Source organism: Chionomys nivalis, chromosome 13 (genome assembly GCF_950005125.1).
Source record: "Chionomys nivalis chromosome 13, mChiNiv1.1, whole genome shotgun sequence".
Lineage (NCBI taxonomy): Eukaryota > Metazoa > Chordata > Mammalia > Rodentia > Cricetidae > Chionomys > Chionomys nivalis.
In genome coordinates this window covers 68,420,713-68,444,362 of record NC_080098.1, presented here as the reverse complement: position 1 = coordinate 68,444,362, position 23,650 = coordinate 68,420,713, and the positions used below count along the sequence as shown (strand labels likewise).

Below are 23,650 nucleotides of genomic sequence, written 5' to 3'. Positions count from 1 at the left end.
CAATTCCCAGTCAACCACATGGTGGCTCACAACCATCTGTAATGAGATCTGTGCTCTCTTCTGGCTTGCAGGCAGAGTACTGAGAATACTGTATACATAATAAATAAATAAGAAAAGACTTTAAAAAAAAAAAAAGACTATCAGGGTAACCAATCGCTTTTGGGTTGGATTTGAGGCCTGTCCGCAGGACAGAATTCATACCTGGTAGTGTAAACTGGTCAAGAGTCCCATGGTTCAAGAGGTCACAGGCTCTAGAGGGAATCTGCTACTGTTGTCCAACTGACTTTTAAACATTTATGTTTATAACCATAAATTAGTGTTGCTCTCAATTTTGGCCAGATAATCTTTTCTCTGCAGTAGTCAGCTGTGCATGCAGACTCATAACTAGTCAAAGTGTTGAGAATAAGTGACTGCTGGATGTCCAGCCCTATATGGGACATTTATATAACACCACCCACCAGGGGCCAGGGAGCACTGCAGTAGAGGAGGCGGAGAGAAGGCAAGAACCAGAGGATGAGGATGAATGCTGTTTTTGGGCTGACATTGACCATGAACTCACTGCAGCTATGATCACCTGCCCAAGATCAATAAGATCAATTAACATTCCATAAGACAGCATTAATTGAACTCAGTGGGCTATTAACACAGAAAGGAGAGGATATAAAGGGGAGGGAGATATGTTGGGGGTACCTGGGAGGAGTGAGATATATGAGGGGGGTGCAAATGGTCAAGATGCATTATTTACATTATGAAATTATCAAAGAATAAAAAGATAGTCTATTAAAAAAAAAAAGTCCCAGCCTGGTCTACAAGAGCTAGTTTCCAGGACAGGCTCCAAAACTACAGAGAAACCTTGTTTCGAAAAGAAAAAAAAAAAAAAAAAAAGGCATGATGTGTACATGCCTATGAGCTCAACATCTGGGAGGATGAGGCAGGAGACCAGCCTCAGCTATATAAGAGTTCGAGGTCAGCCTATGGCTATATTTAAAAAAAAAAAAGATTGAGGTGGGACTTTGAGGCATGACATAGAATCTGCACAGTCTCGATACATATGTTTACTACCAAGGAAAATAACAATTTTACTATGGAGAAAGCAGCCTCCACCTTAACAGAGTAATCAACGTGAACCTAATCAATATCGGGACAAATTGGCATTCTGAGCTACGAACTCGAGGTCACTTTAAATCTGAATAACTTTAAAGAAATGTAAGAGCTCAAATCCAGAGACAAAACAACTGGCCCACGGCCTTCATCAACACCAGTGTCACCAGACACAGAGGAAGAGGAACCATCCTGATTTCAGGGGACCATCACGCAGATACGGGATACAGCCAGATGGGGTGACAGGATGTCACAGACAGTCCTGGGCCAAGTGAAGGCTCCGCTGCACGGACTGGCATGCAAGCCTTTCCGAGCCTCAGTTCCCTCCTCTCACGCAGGAAGAGGACGGTCGTGTTCCAGAAAAAAACTTTTGGTGAATGGACCCGGAGCGGGCTCCGCGCAGCCCCCATGCCCAGGAGCAGGCGAGGCAGGGGTGGGGGGTGGGGGGTGCGGCGGCAGGGAGGCTGCCGGGGCCTGCGGGCGGGGCGACCACCGAGCCTCGCCGGCCCCGCCCTCGGACGCTGACGTCACCACATTCCCGCGGCGGCTCCTCCCGCCGCCCCGCCGCTGCCGCCGCAGTGACAGGCGAGCCGGGCGGGTGACGGGAAGTGCGGGCCGCGGGCGCGGGCGCGGGCGGGAGGTGACAGCAGCCACGCGGGGAAGATGGCTGAGGACTTCGGCTTCTTCTCGTCGTCGGAGAGCGGGGCCCCCGAGGCCGCCGAGGAGGACCCGGCGGCGGCCTTTCTGGCCCAGCAGGAGAGCGAGATTGCTGGCATCGAGAATGACCCCGGTTTCGGGGCACCTGCCGGCAGCCAGGTGGCCTCTGCGCAGCCGGGACTCGCGAGCGGGGGTGAGTCAGCGCAGCGGCCTGGAACCGGGGGCTGAGGCCAGCACCGGGGGCAGGAGGCCCAGGCTCGGTCAGACCCGGCCTGGGTCCCTGCAGTAGTCTGGAGCCTGGCTATCTGGGCTGATCAGAGGCACCCCGGGGGTTGTGTGTCGGTGGGGCCTGGGAAAGCAGGGAGGAGCCGGGGAAATGAGTTGGAGTCTGGGCTGAGACTGGATCCGCTGACTCTGGGGACAGGAATTTAGTCGTGACATTTTATCCCCAGGCCAGCTCCTCCACTCTCTGGCTTTGGAATCCTCCCCCTGCACCGTTCTGAGAGTCATTCTCTGTCCCAGTGTCCTAGCTAAGTGGTACAGGTGTGGGACGAACGCAATCCTCCTGATCCCGGGCTTAGCGTTCATTCTGCCGGGAAGCAGGGCACTCTCCAGGAAGTTGCGGCTCTTCCTTGGGGACCGACCACCTGCTGTCCTGCAGCAGTGGAGGAGACATGTTAATTACATTTAATAATTTCACACATGTTACTGAACCCATTTCAGAACTGGCCACTGGGAGCCTCGAAAGGTACACTATTGAAACAGCTAGGAAATTGCAATCCAGGAATTAGACCCCTTCTGTCCTGACCACACAGCCTTCCGTGTGTCGGGCTGTAAGTCTGGACAGGAGCACAAAGGGCCACCGAGTCCTACCCTTCCTGTCTGTAACTGCCTGGTTAGTGGATTTACAAGGGTGGCCCAGGATCTTTGTGGATGGCTTCAGACTTAAGGGTTCAGGACCTGTTTCCTGCAATGTTATGTTTACCATTAATACTTCTGCCTTAAGGAGCGATTTCTTATAAATATTTAGTTAAAAAAAGGACCTTACTCCTAATAGACCCTGTTTCTTATTTCTGGTTGTAGTTTTAGAGCAGTTCAGTGGGCCTGCTGCAAATAAACATGTATGTGAACACAAGGCTCTCTGACAGACATGTATTTTTCATTCAACGTTTTGCTGTGTCGCCATCTCCACTGTGGACACAGAATGAAGGAACCGTATCTACGGATGGCTGAGGGTTTGAATCAATCAACTCTGACATGAGAAAAGTAGTAAGCCTTCTGTAACATGCAAGGATTAGGGTTTGCGGGGTTATCAGGGTGGCCTAGTGGGTGATGGTGAATCAGGGAGATGACACAGGAGTTTGACTTCTGGAACCCACATATAAGAGAGAACTCACTCCCGCGTGTTCTCAGACCTGACATGTGTGCGCACCACAAACACATACACACACACAATGAGTAAATAATAATAATGAAGAAGAACCCAGAGTTTGAGTGTCTGTCCTAGGGCCCCACAGCCGTGAGAGGTAGGCTTGTTTTCAGGCCTCCTGGATCCATACTGTTACTCCACAGACTAACTGTGTAGGTCTGCCTAGGAGATGACTGGATGCGGCAAGGAAAAGCAGAGGCCTAACCATTCATACAGGTCTGAGGCAGCAGTTCTCAGTTCCTCAGCATGGGCCCTTTATGTTCCTCCATGGAACTCACTTGTCCAATTACTCCTTAAGAATGCTCTTCCCTCATCAGGAGGTCCCAGGTCATTAGAAAGTCATGAGAAAGACAGATGACATGCAGGGCATGCATTCAGGCTGAGGACAGCCATGAAGGCCCCGGGGGTTAACAAGCTGCGGTCTTTCCAGGGACTTACAGTTGGGACCGGTCACTGACTGGCTCTAGATATGAGACGGCTGGGAGACAGGCAGCAGGTGATAATCCTTGGGGAAGCCGCCAGGGACACAGCCCTCTGAGTCTTCCAGACTCCTACATGTGGTGTTGCAGGTGCCCAGCACAGAAGTAGAGATCAGAGGGTGTTCAGGCACAAGCAGAATAGACCTGATGCTTTTTTGTTTTTGGAGGCAAGGGGTTTCTCAGTCCTGGCTGTCCTGGAACTTGCTTTGTAGACCAGGCTGGCCTAGAACTCACAGAGATCCACCTGCCTCTGCCTCCTGAGTGCTAGGATTAAAGGTGTGTGCCACCACTGCCCCTATGGGCCTAATGCTCTTAAGCCTAGCCAGTGCTAGGCAGCCTTCTCCTCTGAGTAGCAGGAGTGGGAGGAGGCTGGTGGTCTGAGGGAAAGGGCCAGGGCCTTCTGGGAGCTGGGAAGAAGCTGGCTACAACAGCAGCCACCAAGGCACACCTCTGAGTCACCTCCCCTTAGATAATGGGGTCTTCTGGCTCCATGTTGAGCTCACTAATGCTGGCTCTCAGGAGGCCCTGGGGAAAATCCTTTGTGATGTAGGACTGAGCCCAGAGCCCCACTGAGCCTTCCCTCTGAGCAGATGCCCGGCAGCAGGCTTGAGCGGTGGACGCTTTGTTTCCACTTGTCGGCCTTGGGTAGGGCCCAGATGGTCTATGCTTTCACACCCAGTTCTCTGGGCTCTTGGCCTGACTGACTTATGGGCCAACTCTGTGTGATCTGTTGCCCCTGCTGGGCCTCAGTAAGCTCACAGGAATGTTCTGGATTCCCAAATGGGTCAGGCATTTGAGGAGGCCCCACACGGAACGGCATATCCTTGGGACTTGTATTTACTTTGCTGTATTTGTTCTTGGGCTCTGCTGTAGACTCAGGATAATAAATGTCTAAGAGTCAGAGAACACCGTGGAATAGACACTGGAGATTCTGTGAGTGGGTGTGTATGCCATCCCAAAGAAGCTGACTATGCTCCACCTTTCTGGAGGCTGAGGTGGGCACCAGGAAACTCATGTGGCCTTGCCAAGAAAGGTAGTGCCACTTCTCCAAAGGCTCTTCCCATAGGCACACAGTATCAGGAGTGGACCCTGGCAAGGGAAAGCTAGGTAGAGAAGCTACCCAGAAGCCCTGCTGAGGAGGATGCTCATATCCATTTGGAGCAGGCCTGCTGTGCAGTGGAAACCCTGCCTGAGTGGGTGAGGGAAGAGCTATCATAGTATGATCAGGACTCACTGCTTGACTCTGTAATGAAGCTAGAATTTATATCAGTGGCAAGTGACTGACTGCCCTCCCCCCATGTCCTTTCAGGCTCGGGCAGAAGTACTGCTGTTTTCTCAGCCCTGTCTAACTCGTACAGGGCTAATTGTCCTTCTGTGATGACTGCATACGGCCTGCTGTGGGTCACAGCTAGTAGGCATGACAGGTTCAGAGAGGCCTTGCCAATTACAGTGAGCCCCAAAGAGCAATTGAATTGTCATTTGGCCAGCTGTGTCTGTTCGCCCATTCTATGTAGGAGCCCTTAGCTGGGCCTGGGGAAAAATACGCATTCAGAGCCTGGTAAGGAGTTTATGTCCCCAGGCATACCAAACCATTGCACAAGAGTGGGACACCCTGTGTAGTCTCATTGCACAAGAGTGGGACACCCTGCACAGTGTCATTGCACATGAGTGGGACATCCTACGTAGTCTCATTGCACAAGAGTGGGACACCCTGCACGGTGTTCTAGAGTTCCCTAGAGATGAGACCTTCTTTTAGTGCCACGGGGAAGTAGAGAAAGCAGACTAAGGCTCCCTGTAGGAGGTGACTTGTACATCATTGAAAAAAAAAAGAAGTCCTTTGTTTATTCAGCATCTAGTGATAACTTGTACAAAGGCCCAGGTCCCATGCATGGGCATGGCTTTGAAGAAGACAGCCATGGGGCTCTTCCGGGTGCTTGCCACTAGCAGGGTAGACCAACCAAAGCAGGTGTGTAGGTATGCGATGGAGGGCACAGGCTGGACTGGTATAGGAGCGAGGGGAAGGCAATTTTGAGGGTCACTGTTGCAGCAGAAGCCACAGGTAATTTGTGACTAACTGGATGTTAGACAAAGGAATTGGGAGGAGTCACTCACTGTGAAGGCAAAGTGAAACCTTGGGAGGGGCACAGAGAGAGAGAAATAGGCCAAGTGTTGCCCAGGGGGAGCTGTGAGTCCTGCTCTCCCAGGCAGAGCTGTTGCTCAAGGCTCCGCCAGGACGTGCAGAGACACAGACCCTCTCTTCCTCATCCCTGGTGGCTTCTCCCTAAGCCTGCAGTACCCCTGCCTACTTACCGGGTCCCAGCTCCACAGTGTCACGTAGGTAAGGAACAGTGCACTGACTAGGTAATCTTGAGCAATCACAGTAGCCTTTTTGAGTCTCCACTTGAGAATCTGTAAAATGGGTCACTAAGTTTTATTACAGGGCTGTGGTAAATATTAATTATGACAGTGGGTGCACAGGGAACAGCCAGTTGTTTATATATCTATTAAGTGTGTGGGGACAGTGTCAGTATACCCATGGTTGTGTGCACCATAGGACCGTCTTGTGCTTGTCGACTGGACGGTGAATGATTCTGTCTCCTTGCTCTTTCCAGCTGGTTCTGAGGACATGGGGACGACAGTCAATGGAGATGTGTTTCAGGTAAGCAAAGATGAGACTGTGCCGGGTTCAGCACCTTTAGTCTCCACTAGAGGTCACTTAGTGCCCACTGTTTGTCTCCACTGGAGGTCACTTAGTGCTCACTGTCTGCTGCCTTGACCATTTTCTTGTCATGTTGGGGAAGGGACCATTGAAGGCGGGAGCTGATGAGTTGCTCAGGTTGTCCTCAGGAAGGAGTGGCATGGGACAAAGGAAATTAGAGCTCTGCCCAAGCAGGCACTTCTGATGGGAGGCTGGCCTGACTGAGTACTTTAGGTGGGCTCTTCTATTGGGAGACTACATTCAGAATTTCTCCGAAAGGGTACCCAGAGTCTCTGCACAGTGATTCCTAACACATACAAACTAAAACAGTCTGGATGTCCCAAATCAGGGGCCTAAACAGACTGGGAATCAAAGTTCCTGATACGAAGGACTATCAAAGCTTCCTGCCCTTCCAGGCATACATGCCCTTATTAAAGTGAACGATGATACTGCTGAGAGTGAGAGGCCCTGGCTCCTATTGGCACCACAGGGACTGGAAGGGGGTGGATGAGGGTAGAGGGTGTTGTTAAAGATAGTCTGGGGATGGAGCTCAGTGGAGAAGCTCCAAGTTAAACCCCAGCACCACAAAGACAGAACAGAACAGAATAGAACAGAACAAAAACAGACCGGGAGAGTGCAGACGCCAGTGGCATCCCCAGATCCCCACATAGGTGTGTAGAACCCTAATGTCTAGACGGAGCCTAGTCTTCACTCTGTGAACTTTGGTAAGACAAGGATATTGGGGCCTGCAGCTTCCTGATCTCCTGAGCCCCACCCTGTGGAGGAGTTGGCCTCTTGGATCCTGGGAGAGTAAACAATACTTTCTTATGTAAGTGGGATGGGCTGGTACTTACACAGGAAAACTGGCCTAGCCCCATTTCTGGAAAATGACTCAACATCAGGGAGTTAGAAAAGTGTCTCCCTAGGACCCCTCAGCTCCATGTCCAGTTGCATACAGCAGAGCTAAGGAGTGTTATTCTTGTTAGGACTTTTGAGGGGCCACTTCTGGGCTCTAAGAACACTCTTGAGGACTTTAATGGCTCAAAAGGTCTCTCTGTTCTATTTATTTATTTATTTATTTATTTATTTATTATGTATACAATATTCTATCTGTGTGTATGCCTGAAGGCCAGAAGAGGGCGCCAGACCTCTTTACAGATGGTTGTGAGCCACCATGTGGTTGCTGGGAATTGAACTCAGGACCTTTGGAAGAGCAGGCAATGCTCTTAACCACTGAGCCATCTCTCCAGCCCAAGGTCTCTCTGTTCTAAAGTGGCTGTGCTAGAGCAGCACTTGGAATGGCAAGATGATCTAGACCATACTGAGCAGCAGATTTGTACTTTTTAATTGACAGAAGTTTGAGATTTATAGATGTTGGAGGGACTTATATGAAGTTATGGGGTCATATCAACCATTGCTGAAGTTTTCCTCAGTTGGATGATCTGGCTGTCCAGGTCTTGAGCCACCCCCAACTACCACCTCCACCCCTCACCCCAACATCACTTTGCATTTGGAGATCTGAAGAGCACAATCTCAGAAGTAGTTATTTTAATAAATTTTTTTTTTTTTACAAATCAATCCCAGTTCCTCCTCCCTCCTCTCCTCCTGTTCTTCCCCACCTCCCCCCACCCCACCCTCATCCACTTCTCAGAGATAGTAAGGCTTCCCCTAGGAAGTCAACTAAGTCTGTCCCATCATCTTGTTGAGACAGGATCAAGCACACACACACACCTGCCTCCATGCCTATACCGAGCAAGGTATCTCTCCATAGAGAATGAACAGTCAGTTCATGCACTAGGGTTAGATCCTGGTCTCACTACCAGTAGCTCCATATACTGCCCAAGCGCCACCATTGTCACCTGCCTTCAGGGGGCCTAGTTCAGACCTATGCAGGTTCCCCAGTTCAGGGTCCGTGGGCTCCCACTAGTTTGGGTCAGTTGACTCTGCAGGTTCCCCCATCATGGTCTTGACCCCCTTGTTCTTATTATGGCTCCTCTCTCTCTTCGATTGTACTCCAGGAGCCCAGTGGTTCATTGTGGATCTTTGGTTCTGCTTCCATCAGTTTCTGGATGAGGGTTCTATGATGTCAAGTAAGAGAGTCTTCAATCTGATTACAGGGGAAGGCCAGTTCAGGCACCCTCTCCACTATTGCTTAGATTCTTAGCTGGGATCATCCTTGTGGAATCCTGGGAATTTCCCTAGTGCCAGGTTTCTCACAAACCCCATAAATGGCTCCTTCTATCAAGATATCTCTTTCCTTGCTCTCCCTCTCTGTCCTTCCCCCAACTTGGCCTCAGCAGTAATTCTTAGTCTCTGCTCTCAGGAGGCTTGCTGATTTGTGAATCACATCACACCCATGGTGCCCTAGAATTCCCCTGGGCAAGGGAAGGTCACAGAAGAGACGATTCCCTTAGTTTAGCAGCATAGCTCCGGCCTACCTGCATGGGCTTACACTCTGCACTGTGCTTCACTTTGCTGCTGGACCCAGAAAACTATCTTTAGGATGATCACAGCAGCATTTGGCATGCACTTTCAGGGGTGGAGACCTTGGATTGTGCAAACCCAGCACATCCAAGAGCCTCTATACCTCAGTCTTTCCTGGTAGACTCTGTGGGTGACAGCTACCAACCTCATCCCACAAACAGTTCGAGGGTTAGTAACCAGCACCTATTCCAGCTCCTCCGGCCCCATGGGGACAGGGACAGGGATGGAGGACCCTTGCAGGACTCCTCCTCTCCTCTCCACCCTCCCTTGCATCTCTTCTCTTCTGTGAGCTACTGACAGGACTCAACAGCTCAGCCCAGCTTAGCCTGAGCTGCCCAATCCTGAAGGCGGATATGCCTTATCATCCTGGCCATCCCCCGGAGCTTTAGTGTGCTCTTGGCCAGCAAGAAGTCCCTCAGGAGGCGGGTGGGGCAGGAGGCTGGGTGGAGATCAGCTGGCTTGTCTGTGGCCTCTTGCTTTCTGCTCCTGGCCATACCCAGCCCTTTCCTCAGTGGAGCTTTGGAGGAGTTCAGAGTACTTCTTCAGCCACTAGTATGGCCATTATAGCCCTGGGCTGCTAGACCTTCTAGAAGTGACTCCACCTCCTAGCCGGGAGGCTGAGCCTCGGTTGTGGCCTCTGACACTCACTGGCAGACAGGAAAATAAATCCAATGTGACCAGGAAAAAAAGCCAGGAAGTATTTCTCAGACCTGCCAGCCAGCAACGCTGCTGAACTCACGCTGTCTGGTAGTGAGGACCCTAGCCACACGGTGACAGTAAGCCTCAGTAGTCATACTTCCTTATGTGAGTGGGCAGTGATTCCATGGCTGTTGCTTTGTATAAAGCATTACTAGGTTCCTTGAGTGGGACGCTGTCATTCTCCTTTCACAGTTTGGAAATCAAAGTTGCCTAGGGAAGGGATTTTTCTTGACAGTAATCACCCAGTGCGTTGCAGAACAGGCACTTTAAGTCAGGCCTCTGATACAATGTTCAGTGCCTTTCCTGGGCCCTCCCCCGGCTTTATAATCAACCATTTGTTCATTCATTTCTCAACTCACATTCTTTGTGGGCCAGGCCTGCGCTGCGGCGGTGGATGTGAAGGCAAAGCCAATGGAGTGTTTGTCCCCAAAGCTCATTCCTAATGGAGTACAGAGACCTGGAAAGAAGTCACGATAGCCCAGGAGCTTGGATTTGAGAGTAATGCTGAGACAGGAGGTCATAAGTTCCAAGGCTAGCATGGGGCACATTTTGAGGCCTTAAAAAAAACTCTAACAACTTGAGTGTTTTGTGTCTAAAACCATCTGAGAGCTTTACAGGGATTAACCTACTTAATCCCAATTCCCCCTTATGCAGCTTCTTTTAATACCCTTTTTCTCTCGAGATTTAATAGCTGTGCTAGTTACATGACTTCAGTAACTTCAGGAGCTGAAGTCTGGGAGCCCAACAGGGAAGTGACACAAGAAGTGGTTTCAGGGCCGCCTAAGGGGGCCTTGTGGTCCTGGCCGAGGGAACAGAAGGTAATAGACATGTCAGGAAAGCCTTAGGGGCCACAGACCCAGGGCTAATATGACTGCCTAAAGAGGAGTCACACATAACTCTCAGCCACAGCACGACAGCGGCCTCCTGTGTGGTGTAGGAAGTGGTCCCAGCTTGAGCAGATCTCATATCCTGGCCCTGGAACAAGGCCAGATCTACCTCAAGGTATGGGAGGTGTTTGGAACTGAGACTCATGTGCCCTGGGTGTGTAGGAGAATTGCTCCAAGGGCTGCTCAGGCTTCACACCCAGACCACAGACAGCAGTGGAAGCCAACAATTCATTTTCTGGCTTTTCCCAGCTGGATGACCTTAGATTAATAACCTTTCAAGGCCTGGTTTCTCATTTGTAGCTGGTGTCCCCACAGGGTTGTTGGGAAAAGTACTCTGTGACCAAGACAGCGTCTTATAAATTACTGACTTGTCCACTAAGTGAGCTGAGGAGCAGCCTGGAGGTAGCAGTACAGGAGCCACAGAACAGAAGCAGCAGTGTTCCTGTCAGCTGTCTTGTGCCAAGGATGTTCACACCCAGTTATTCACTTTGAACCTGGCTCTGTCACTTGCTTGCCAAGGGTGACCGTGGCACTTTGGAACTAGAGTTCCCTTACCTATAAAACAAGGACAATTAAACCTTCTCAGAGGAACTGTAAAGATTAAAGACATCTGTTTAGTTACAAGTGCTTGGGAATCCTTACTTCTTTTTTACATGATTTATTTATTTCTAAGTTATGTGTATTGGTATTCTGCCTGTATGCAAGTCTGTGTCAGGGTGTCAAATTCCCTAGAACTGTAGTTACAGACAGTTGTAAGCTGCCATGTGGGTGCTGGGGATTGAACCTGGGTCGTCTGGAAAAGTAGACAGTGCTTTTAATGGCTGAGCCATCTCTCCAGCCTGGTAGGTCATACTTTCTTAGTTGGCTAGAGGGCTGGGGGAAGGGCATAAAGTATCCATGTAAACAGCCATTTCAGAAGCAGCAAGTGGTCTGCAGACAATAAATACAGCTGTCCCCGGGTTCCAAAAGGAACTGGTCTAGAACCCTGAAAGTATAAAAATCCGTATTGGGGCCGGGCGGTGGTGGCGCACGCCTTTAATCCCAGCACTCGGGAGGCAGAGGCAGGTGGATCTCTGTGAGTTCGAGACCAGCCTGGTCTACAAGAGCTAGTTCCAGGACAGGCTCCAAAACCACAGAGAAACCCTGTCTCGAAAAACCAAAAAAAAAAAAAAAAAAAAAAAAAAAAAAAAATCCGTATTGGAATAAAATGGTAAAGTATTAAGACTGTGGTGTGGCTTAGCAGAACACTTCCAAGGCCCCAGGCCCAATCCCAGCAGTGGGTGGGAGGGAAATGCCGTGGTATTTGCATGTAACCCATCCGCATCCTCCTGTGCACTTTAAATTAGCTCTAGATTATGTGTGATCCCTGATACAATGTAACTGCTTTGCAAAGAGTTGTCAGAGGATACTATTTAGGAAATAATGACAAGAAACAAAACTGCATATATTTAATTACAGAGGCCACTGTTGTGGAAATAACTTCATAGCTGAGGGTCAGTGACCGATGAGCAGACACAGAAGAGAGGCTGACTGTGGAGAAATTGTTTAGGAAAGTGGCCACAGCTCGGGGTGGGGCAAGGCCTGTAAACTCAGCTACCTGGGGGCTGAGGCAGAAGGATCAAAAATTCACCGCCAAACTGGGTAACTCAACAAGACCCTGTCTCAAAACAGGAAGGAAGGGAGGGAGGGGAGGAGGGAGAGAGGAAGGAAGGAGCAATATAGCTCACCATAAGAAGCTTGCTCTCAATTCTGATGACCTGAGTTTGATCCCTGGGACTTGCATGGTGGAAGGAGAGAACTGATTCCTGCAGGTTGTCCTCTGACCTCCATACTTACATGGTGTGTGCATACACACACAATAAATAAATGTAATTTGAAAAGAAAGCAGGAGGGGCAGGCTTGGGATATAGCTCAATGGATCTGAGTTTATTCTATTACTAAGAAAATAAAACAAACAATGGTCGTCATGGGAGGCCTCTCTCACAGCACTGGGTTGAATTAGACAGAGGAAGAGCGGTGAAGATGGAAGCCCTAGACCTAAGGGAAGAGAGCTCCAGACTAGGACACTTAGGGGTGGGGAGGTACAGGGTGTCAAGAGTGCACTGACCACCAAATCAGGGAGCAGGAGAGAGCAGGACACTTGGATTTTTATTCAAATTGCAGTAGAAAGCCTTTGGGTTTGTTGTTGTTGTTGTGTGTGTGTGTATGTGTTTAAGATTTATTAATTATGTATAGTGTTTCGTCTGCATTTCTGCCTGCGGGCCAGAAGAGGGCACCAGATTGCATTACGGATGGTTGTGAGACACCATATATATGGTAAATGGGAAGTGAACTCAGGACCCCTGGAAGAGCAGCCAGTGCTCTTAACCACTGAGCCATCTCTACAGCCCTGTGTCTAGTTTTTTTTTTTTTTTTTTTTTTGGTTTTTTCGAGACAGGGTTTCTCTGTAGCTTTGGAGCCTGTCCTGGAACTCCCTTTGTAGACCAGGCTGGTCTCGAACTCACAGAGATCCGCCTGCCTCTGCCTCCCGAGTGCTGGGATTAAAGGCGTGCGCCACCACCGCCCGGCCTGTGTCTAGTTTTTTTTTTTTTTTTTTGTTGTTGTTTTTTGAGACAGGGTTTCTCTGTGTGGCTTTGGCTGTCCTGGAACACTCTGTAGACCAGGCTGGCCTTGGGCTCAGAGGTCCTCCTGATTGCTGGTATTAAGGGCGTGCACCACCATGCTCAGCTTTTGGGACATTTTAAAACTGGACAGGACATTATTTTAGTTAGGCTTTGCATGGGTCACTTTATTTTGCATCTGGGGATTGAATCCAGGACAAAGTCATCAGGGATTGAAAGGGAAGAAAATGGGAAGTAATCTGATGGGGACATACCTTAGGAGAGTACCAACAGAGCTTCCTGTTAGACTGAACATGGGGTAGATACGGGGGAAAAAAATCAAGGACACACACAAGGTTCAGGCTTCAATAGGGCCTGATGAGGTGTGGTTCTGTGTAGGAAAATGTGTCCTAGGTGCAAGGCTGGGCATGTTTGGACCTGGCATGTGGCCCAGGGCTGGCCCTGCCCTTACTGCTCAGACACCTGCCATGGAGCCCCGCTGCTTCACAGAGTGCTTACCAAGCTCCTCCCCACAGCCGATACTGCCAGCTCTGGGGTCTTGGCTCATTTAGCCACAGCTCACTGAGCACCTATTGTATGGTTGGATTAGTGGTGAGAGGAGGGATCCCAGATACTGTCCTGTGTGTGTGTGTGGGGGGGAAGACATTAAACAACAGCAATACCTACAATTGTGCAAATGCATGAAGGGGGACAGGGAACAAGGATCTGGGGGAGTATAAGGGGCTGTAATGTAAGGAGGCCCTGCCCTGCCCACTGGGAACTTTGGGTAGATAGGAGAGGTGGAGAAGACTGTGACAGGGCACCTGGGATGGAGATGCCTGGAATGTAAGGGCCTGGAGCATGCTGGGAGGAGGTGGAAATGCCTATGGTAGAGGAAGGAGGCAGGGCACATAGCAGTCGGAGCCCTGGGGGTCAGTGTCCACAGGAAAAGTGGAGGGCAGGGCACAGTGGCAGGACCTACTGAAGTACACAACCCCCAACACTTTTGTCTCAAGCCCTAGCAACTCTGTCACCAGATCTGAACTCCACTACATCTCCTATCCACTTCTTGGCCTTGGTGTTATGTGTTCTCTTCTGTACAATGGGAATGAAAGATGACAGTGATGGGCTGGTGAGATGGCAAAGCAGCAAAGGCACTTGTTGCCAAGCCTGAGGACCCCGGGTTCAATCCCAGAACTCACAGAGTGGAAGGAGAGGACCAACTCCCTTAACCTGCCCCCAGACCTCCACACTCAGGTCCTCTCTTGCACATACCAATAAACAAATAGAATGATTCTACTACAACCCTCTGGGCCATCATTCTGCGCAGGCACTGTCTGTCTTCCAAAGGGTTCTGAGTGTAGCTCAGTTGGTAGTGCTTGCTTAGCCAGCACAACGCTCTGAGTTTCATCCCTGACACTGAATAAAGCTGGAGCAGTGGCACAACCTGATTCCTATATTCTGGAGGTGGAGGCAGGATAATCACATGTTCAAGATTATCTTCGTTAGAACAAGTTCTCAGTCATCCTGGGAGACATGAGGCCCTGTCTCTACGCAAAGAAATAAATGTCTTACAAATCCTGTTGCATCAAACCCCAGCACCAAGTCTGAGAGGCCATCTTAACTACGAGTCCCATTCTTAGCGAGGAAAATGGGCTGGATATGTCCAGGAACTCACTCAGCCAAACGCACATCTTCCAGCTTTCAGCAATGGGATTGTATGGCTTTAGAGTCCAAGTCTGCTACAGCAAGGTTTTATTATTTTATGTGTATGGGTATTTTGCTTGTGTCTTAAGTTACTTTCCTATTGCTGTAATAAGACACCACGGCCAAGGCAGCTTAGAGAAGAAAGTTTATTTGGGGCTTACCGTTTCAGAGGGTCAGAGTCCACTACCATCATGGTGGGGAGCACGGCAGCAGGCGGGCAGGCGTGGTGATGGAACAGTAGCAGACAGCTGACTTCTTGAGCCACAAGCACAAGACAGAGAGAGCTAACTAGCCATGGGTGAGCTCTGAAAGCTCCAAGCCAGCCCCCAGTGATACAGCTCTTCCAACAAGCTACACCTTCTAACTCTTCCTAAACAGTTTTACCAACTGGGGACCAAGCATTTAAATATATGATAATATAGAGATTGTTCTCATTCAAACCACCAAAGCCTGCATGTATGTCTATGCCTGGAGCCTACAGGCTCTATGTCTATGTCAGACCCTCTGGAGCTGGAGTGACAGATGGTTGTGAGCTGCCATGTGGGTGCTGGGAACCACATCTGGGTCCCCTGAAAAAGCAGTCATGCTCTTAACTGTAACAAGTCTTTTTCTGTCCTGCCAACCAGCTCCCAAATAATGACACAGAAGCTTCTTATTAATTATGAAAGCTCGGTCTATAGCTTAGGCTTGTTCATAACTAGCTCTTACAACTTTTATATTAATCTATGTTCTATCATGTGGTGTTACCTCTCTTCCATCTTGCACCTCTTCTTTCCTCTCTGTGTCTCCTGGCTTCTCCTGCACGCCTCAATTCCTCCTTTTCCTTTCTCTCCCTAGAAATCCTGCCCATACTATTGGCCATTCAGCTTTTTATCACACCAATCACAACAAATACACCTTTACCCAGTGACCAAAGATCCCACAACACTTAACTGCTTAGCCAACTCCCCAGCTGTTCCCACCCCTGCCTCCATGGCAAAGTTTTAGTATGGCGGTTCTGCCTGTCTCTGGGCTGCATGCTCACTCAGCAAATGTCTGTAGTCTCCTGTGTGCCAGGCACTGTGGTGGGCTCTGCACACAAAGTGATGGAACATAACAGACAAGGTCCCTGCTGTTACAAAGGTGACACTCTGATGACAGTTGAATACATTAGTAGGCTGTATAAATAGGTTTTACCATGTAATACAACAGTAACAGATATTAATAATGGTAGCACAAGGGACTCATTGTGTGCAAGACAAATGACGTCTACAGCTTTTTCTGTTTGTTTGTTTTTGAGACAGGGTTTCTTTGTAGCTTTGGAACCTGTCCTGGAACTAGCTCTTGTAGACTAGGCTGACCTCGAACTCACAGAGATCCATCTGCCTCTGCCTCCCAAGTGACAGCTTTTTTTTTTTTTTTTTTTTTTTTTTTTTTTTTTTTTTTTTTTTTCGAGACAGGGTTTCTCTGTGGTTTTGGAGCCTGTCCTGGAACTAGCTCTTGTAGACCAGGCTGGTCTCGAACTCACAGAGATCCGCCTGCCTCTGCCTCCCAAGTGCTGGGATTAAAGGCATGCGCCACCATCGCCCGGCCTGACAGCTTTTTTTTTATTTTATTTTTTATTTTTTGGTTTTTCGAGATAGGGCTTCTCTGTGTTTTTTTTTTTTTTTTTTTTTTTTGGTTTTTCGAGACAGGGTTTCTCTGTGGTTTTGGAGCCTGTCCTGGAACTAGCTCTTGTAGACCAGGCTGGTCTCGAACTCACAGAGATCCGCCTGCCTCTGCCTCCCGAGTGCTGGGATTAAAGGTGTGCGCCACCAAGATTTATTTTATGTGTGTTTTGCTTGTATGTATGTATGTGTACCACCAGCATGCAAATGCCTATAGAGGCCAGAAGAGGGCGACTGATCCCTTAGAACTGGAGTTACAGACAGGTGTGAGCCACCATGTGGGTGCTTGGAACTGAACCCAGGTCCTCTGCAAAAGGAAAAAGCCTCCTTAATGATGGAGTCATCTCTTCAACCCCAAATTTAGTTTTAAAACTCATTTTTTTGTTTGTTTTTTGTTTTTTTCGAGACAGAGTTTCTCTGTAGCTTTTGGAGCCTGTCCTGGCACTAGCTCTTGTAGACCAGGCTGGCCTCAAACTCAGAGATCTGCCTGCTGAGTGCTGGGATTAAAGGCGTGCGCCACCACCACCTGGCTTAAAATTCACTTCATGTATCAACTCTACGGGAGTGGGTACTATCACTTATCCTGTTTTCTGATGAACAAAAGGGAGTATAAATGAGTTGGCTGGGCTTGAGACAATGATCAGGCACAGAGAGGTTGAATGCCCTGCCTGGGGCCACAGGAGAGCAGAGCTGCTGGCAGAGGGAACACAGAGAGTAAAGTCACTGGGTGGTGGGAATGGGCTGGCTGGCCTGATGGGGGGATATCTTGGTTGCAGTAGAGGAGCACAAACAGCAGGGCGGCGTGATGGGCTGGGAACACTGTGCTTATGTTGTAGGAGGCTAACGGGCCTGCCGATGGCTATGCTGCAATTGCCCAGGCGGACAGGTTGACTCAGGAGCCTGAGAGCATCCGAAAGTGGAGAGAGGAACAGAAGAAGAGGCTGCAGGAGCTGGGTGAGGGCATAGCTGGGAGAGCTGATTCCAGCAGGGATGGTTGGGACCCGGTGGGTGGGACAAGGTGAGGCAGCCTTGGAGTCTGTACAGGCCCACTTAGCTGAGAGTGGGTGCTGGGGCTGCTGCCTGGGGGCTAAGGGTGGGGCATCCAGGGTGGCTGTTCCCCACAGAAAAGTTGTGCTCATTCTTCCGCTGGGCTCACAGACGCTGCCTCTAAGGTGACTGAGCAGGAGTGGCGGGAGAAGGCCAAGAAGGACCTAGAGGAGTGGAACCAGCGCCAAAGCGAGCAGGTTGAGAAGAACAAGATCAACAACAGGTGAGTGACCCTGGGGACCCGAGGGGAGCTGAGGAGATGGAGGGCAGTCATGGCAGCACGAGGGGTGGCTGTGAGGAGATGAGATGAGCCATGAGCACCTGAGGGGTCTGAAGAGGCAATGAAGGGACCATGGAGGCAATGAAGGGCATGGTGGTGTTGGGGGCTGTCTTGAGATGGGTGATGTAGTAAAGACATGGAGGAAAGAGCTGCTGGAAGCCTGGGGTTCCTCAGCACGCCCACTCCTGAGCCCTCTCTGTGACTGACAGGCAGCAGAACGGGTACCACAATGGAGTGTGACGAGACTTTCCAGGACCCTGAGCCCTCTGTAGGTAACTCAGAGAGGCACAGGCCTGGTAGGGAGTGAAGAGCCAGCCTGAGTATTTGATTTCACTTCTTATAGAAATGACAGTACTTCAGCCCAGTGTGGCTAAGGGATGAGCATTAGTGGCCTGTATAAATGAAAAGGCCAGGACAGTGGCATTGGGGCACCAACGAAGTCAGTCAGCAGTCTCCCTGCCGCTCAGCTGAGCTTCCTTCTGCCCTGGGCTTCCTGTTGGACGTACACTGTGCATGGGAGCAGCAGCTCCAGTTTTCTGCTCTGCTGGGTTGGCAAGCTCGGTGAAAACAGCAAGCATCTAGCAGCTCCTGCCAGAGTTGGCTCGGGCTATGTGCCCAGGCCAGGCCCCTGACTGTAGACAGGAGGGGGGCACTCCAATGGGACCCAGCCAGGGTGGAAGTCTCATTCACTGGGCTGCACACGGGGGCCAGTGGACTGCAGGGTGAGCAGCTGATCCTGTAAAGCACAGGCTAGATAGGGGCGTGGGTGCAAACCAGAGAACACGTTTGTGGACATGGATGCTCTCCTGCTTTGGATGCTGTGCCCTTCAAGATACAAGATCTTCCTGGGAGGGAGATATAACCAAAATGCTGCATGCCAAGTTGGACACTGGGTGTCAGATGAGGACCCTTCTGTGTCCTCTAGGAGTTCAGAGGAGTGAATCACACGTGCGCAGCCAAACTTGGATCTACTGGGACTCTATGCGTGAAGACCATAGAAGCAAAAAAAACAATTAGCATGCCAGAGAAGAACCAGTGTCTAGACCAGTGTTTCTCAACCTGTGGGCCACACCCCCCTCGGGTCGCTTATCCGTATCTCACATATCAGATATTTTCATTATGATTCATAACAGTAGCAAAATTACAGTTGTGAAGTAGCAACAAAATAACTTTATGGTCGAGGGTTAGCACAGCATGAGTGTTAAAGGGTCTCTGCATTAGGAAGGTTGAGAACCACTGGTCAAGAGACTTGTCTTTGAGGGATGACGATGGTTCATCAGGAAAAGGATTAATATAAGGAAGAACATTCTAGAGCTGGGAGCATATAGTGTGTTGTTGGTCTACAGGGAGTCAAGGTATAGAGGGAATGGTTTTAGGAAGTAGGTGGCTTATGGGAACGGCATTGGAAGGGTCTTGGGAAGAGACCTCATTGAGCAGTAGGAAGCCATCAAAGGTACAGCACTCCCCACTCTTATGGGTAATTGTTAGCTTTTAAATTGTACTTCCTAACATGTCTCCTATGGAGGTACTAACACATGTTTCTCTTTCTCTTTAACCCTGTGCCTGCCTGTCTTGCTGTCTGTCTTCCCCCACCTAACTCCTTCTCCTAACTTTCTCCTCAAGGATCGCTGACAAAGCGTTCTACCAGCAGCCAGATGCTGATGTCATTGGCTATGTGTACGTGTCTCTGCTCTCTGCAGGCAGCTGTGGAGGGCAGCCCAGCGGTTTTTCAGTCTCTTGTCTGTGTGGTATAAATGCATGTGGCTGGGCTCAGAGCAATGACCAGAGCAGCAGGCGAACTCCAGGGTCGGTGCAGCCCTTGCCTTTCACCCTTCCATTTCTGTCCCTCCAGCAAACTGGAGGCAGCTTTGCCCATTAGAGTTCCCAAGTGGGGGCGGAGGAGGGCGCGCACTACCCAGCGTCACATGGGAGGGCAGGGGTCACAGCAGTCTAGTTCTTCTCTGAGATGCTTCTTGTGGATGGGTAGGTGAGAAGGGGAGTTTTATTGGACAAACACCAAGCATAGAGTGCTGAAGGCATAAACAGTAAGGGATGTCTTTGTGTCTACCCTGCCCCCACCCGAGCGCACTGACTTGACTGTGATGCCCGGCCCACTCCACAGAAGCCCCTTTCCTGTGTATCTGAGTTTGGAATCTGGCTGGCACTGTGCTGCTCTGGATTTGGAATGGCAAGCGGGTTTCCTCTCATACGAGCCCCAGGCGTAGGTAGTGCGCTCTGGACAGCAGTGTTGTTTACTCATTTCACACTTGTCCTTACTGTTCCTGCTGGAACCAGGCCTGCTGAACCACACGCCACTGCAGCCTCTGCTGCCATCTGCACTGTTCCTCCCTTACACAGCAGGTAGCAGCCTTCCTTTCCTTCTGCCCACCCCCTCCTTCGCCCATCTGGCCCTTACCTGCTGGTACTAATCCCATGCCAGTCACTGGTCAAATACAGAGAAGAGACACATAGCCCTCACCCTGCGAGTTGCTCACGGATGGGAACACATTGATATTACGAGCTCTGGAAGCCACCCTCTCTGCTGGGGACCCAGTGCTTCAGGCTCATGACTCTTGGCTGCACTTTAAGATTTAAAGATGAACTGCTGGGTAGTAAGGGTTGAGAAGGGCACTCTAGATGGGAGAAGCAGCTGGGGCAGAGGCCTGGAGAGGACTGAGGGGTGGGGCTTGTGGGGATGGATGGACACTGAGGCTGGGAGGTCCTGGCAGGACTCTCTGTTGTGCTAGGCTAAGAAACGTAGATTTAACCTCAAGGCAGTGGCGAGCCATGGAGGCTTCTAAAAGGGAAAGGGATACCTGGCAGGTGTGGGTGCTGTAGAACACTGCTGGGTTCAGTGCTCCTCATGGACCCAAGGAAATGGTCCAGAGGACCCAAGGAGGCTACGAAGGAGACAGAATTGGAATCAAGACTTCTCAGCCTTCTACCTGCCCACGCATTTCCAAGGGAGCTTGAGCAAAGCAGATTCTGGTTCTGCAGGACTGAGGTGAGCTCAGCCTGTTTCTAACAAGCTCCATGGGGATGCCCATGCTGCCGGCCATGGCCCACAGATCAGCAGTAAAGACAGAGGGCAACCTCTTGACCTTGATGGGCAGCTCCAAGGATAAATCCTTCATCACATCCGCTGTCCAGCCACACACAGCATAGACCCATCACCATGGCTGCTCAGGTCAGAGAACAGCTCAGAAGAGTGGAAGCCATGCTTCTCCCCGCACAGGTTAGCCGAGTACACCGCAGAAAGACAAGATCATGACAGATGGCCACGTCATTGAGCCCGGGCCAGTTCTTCTAGTAGGTGTAACACAGTGGGGTCACCTGGAGAGCTCTGCTACCATCCAGACCCACTTCCCAACTGCCCCCCAACTTTGTATCCTTTCTTCCCCCTCCCAAATAACTGAGTCCAATTGGTGCTCTTCATAAACTCCTCAGTATGGACCTATGGGGAGCCACACCAATAAACAAAACTGACTTTCCCTCCCCCAGAAGCCATAGGCTGTCTATACAGCTCCTCAGTTATGGGTGGGGGCTCGTGAACCCTTCCCACTCCATGCTAGAATGCTGACTGGTTTGCTCTTGTACAGGTAATCAGCTCCTGTGATTTCATGCCTGCCAGTGTCCTGTCATGACAGAAGACACTTGCTCTCCATCCCTCTTGACCGCCGGCTCTATAAGATCTTTCTGTTCCCTTTCCACTATGGTCACTGAACCCTGGAGTGTGTTACAGATTTCCCAATTACAGTTGAGCACTCTAAGTCAGTGACTTTCAAAACTATCAACCAGAAATTCTGAAGTGTGGGAGAGTTCTTGCCTGTCATACATACAGACAGAAATTCAACACCTGGCACCATCTAAACAAGCAGAGACTCCTGAAGCAGAGATCACCCCAGTTTTTATTCTAGCATGATTCCAACTGGAACAAAGTTTCCAACAGAACCTTCCCCAGGCTGTGACTCCATCCACACAGAACTTTCGAGCTCAGGTTTCTGTAGTCAGATATGCTTGTAGGCAATCCTACAGCCATTACATAGTTGGTTAGGTAATTAGTCAGTGTTCTCTCTTGGTGAAGGTCTTGGAAGTGTTGCAAACAGTTGAGGTGTAGAGGTAGAGACATAGCTTAGTGGTAGACTTATCCAAAATATCTGAGGCCCAGGTTCAATCCCTAGTACTAAAAAAGAAGGACAGAAAGGCAGGGGGAAGCTGGTGGCTTTTACCAGGAACCCCAGTGCGGGAACTCATGATGGAAAGATACTGAGTGAGCCCGGTGTGATGGCACACTGCTCTTAGCAAGGTCAGGAGTTCAAGGTCAGTCTTGGCCATGCACCTAGCCTGGCCTAGTGAGACCCATGTAAACAAAGACAAACAAAAAGGAAAGGTAGGAAGGGAAAGACAGAAAACAGAATACCCAGACTAGGAAGGCCTTTCTGAGATGAAGCCCACCCTGGGAATGAAATGATAAGTGACGTGCTAGCCAGGTGCAGTGGTACACATCTGTAATCTCAGTACTGGGGAGCTAAGGCGAGACCCCCTGAGCTCAAGAGTGAAAGAGCAGCTTGGGCTCTAACAAAAAGCAATAGGCATGAGCCAGTGAAAAGCCCTCTCAGAAGGAGGTGACAGTAAGTTCAAAAGCCCTAGTCTAGATGATTTAGGCTTCCACACTTAGGCCTAGGTTTCTTATGTCAAAACTGTTCTGGGTGGCTGAAATGATAGGGCGCAGGGCTGGGGAGACTTCTGGCTAATGCCCCAGAGTAGGCTGCACACCACAGACTGATGGGAGCAGAACATTAGTGACCCAGGAGAAGACAACCATGAAAACGCCTGTCCTTTCTCCACCTTCAGGGCATCCGAAGAGGCCTTTGTGAAGGAATCCAAGGAGGAGACCCCAGGCACAGAGTGGGAGAAGGTAGCCCAGCTGTGTGACTTCAACCCCAAGAGCAGCAAGCAGTGCAAAGACGTGTCCCGCCTGCGCTCGGTGCTCATGTCCCTGAAGCAGACACCACTGTCCCGCTAGGTGCCTGCCGTTAAGAATGGCCACAGAGCATGGGCCTTGCTGGGGCAGAGGAGCAGCTGCTTCAGCCAGGGTGGAACTTCCTCTGGCAGCTGCCACACACATCCCGTTCTGTTCCTCTGCTTCTCTGGGAGCTGGGAAGTGGGACCCTTACCCCTTTGAACCCCCACTCCCTCCTGGCCCCACGTTCCAGCCCCTCAAGACTCCTGAGTTCACTAAATTGTGACTGTCCCTCCTGATGTATTTTTTCTTGGCTTAAAGGGTATGTTAACTCTTTTTACACTTATTTATTATTATCCTCTTTCTCTGGAAGCTGCAACTGGTGTCAGGGCTCGGTTTGTGCTTACAACTTTTCCAGCTTCATGCCCTCAAGAGGTGAGGATGTACTCTTGCAGACTCAGGAGCTGCCAACTGGAAGCAGGAACACCAAACTCTGTGTGCTGTCTCCCCCGACAAGAGGAAAGACAAGCTCTCACAGAACACTTTTGCAACCTTGCTCTTTATGGTTCTTTAACAAGCCTGAAGGTAGGGTCTCTGCTAAGAAAACTATGGTTCCCAGAGCAGAATCAGCTTGCAGTGTAGAAAGCAGGTGAGGCCAGTGACCTCTGTGGTGTCTGAGACTGAGCACATCAACTGCCAGACCTCCTTTCCTGGGAGTGACCGGGACCCTCTAAGATGTGGCAGGTCTGCTGCATGCAGATGCACCTCCCCTCCTCAGTTGTTCCCGCCTGTGGACCTGGGGTAAACAACAGTGACCACACCTCCTTCCCTTCAGCTGATGCTGTAAACAGGACATTTAAGCCATTATTCTCTCCATGTGTTTAAAAGATCTGAGTAACTGCCAACAGTATTTGTGCCCTAAGACTGCTATAACAAAGTGCTAAAACCTGGATGTCATAGAGCATCAGAAATT

The 23,650-nt window shown here is 50.1% G+C and overlaps 1 protein-coding gene across 2 annotated transcripts; it reads left to right on the top strand.

Moving 5' to 3' along the window:
- Nucleotides 1-1,647: 1,647 nt before the first annotated feature.
- On the top strand, nucleotides 1,648-23,013 carry Cltb (clathrin light chain B). 2 transcript variants are annotated; one of them, XM_057787254.1, is made up of 6 exons: nucleotides 1,648-1,951; nucleotides 6,279-6,325; nucleotides 17,224-17,341; nucleotides 17,546-17,657; nucleotides 19,338-19,391; nucleotides 22,569-23,013. In XM_057787254.1, the coding sequence occupies exons 1-6, from the start codon at nucleotides 1,765-1,767 to the stop codon at nucleotides 22,738-22,740; spliced, it is 690 nt and encodes a 229-aa protein (XP_057643237.1). In that variant the 5' UTR covers nucleotides 1,648-1,764; the 3' UTR covers nucleotides 22,741-23,013. The 2 variants fall into 2 exon arrangements, with proteins under 2 accessions (XP_057643237.1, XP_057643238.1); XM_057787255.1 differs by lacking the exon at nucleotides 19,338-19,391.
- The last annotated feature ends 637 nt before the right edge of the window (nucleotides 23,014-23,650 follow it).

Bases quoted from the DNA above. Each gene is read 5' to 3' on its own strand.
- Cltb (XM_057787254.1), top strand. From the start codon at position 1,765: ATGGCTGAGGACTTCGGCTTCTTCTCGTCGTCGGAGAGCGGGGCCCCC. The intron at 6,326-17,223 runs GTAAGCAAAGAT...CTTATGTTGTAG, and splicing joins TCAATGGAGATGTGTTTCAG to GAGGCTAACGGGCCTGCCGA. The intron at 19,392-22,568 runs GTACGTGTCTCT...CTCCACCTTCAG, and splicing joins GCTGATGTCATTGGCTATGT to GGCATCCGAAGAGGCCTTTG.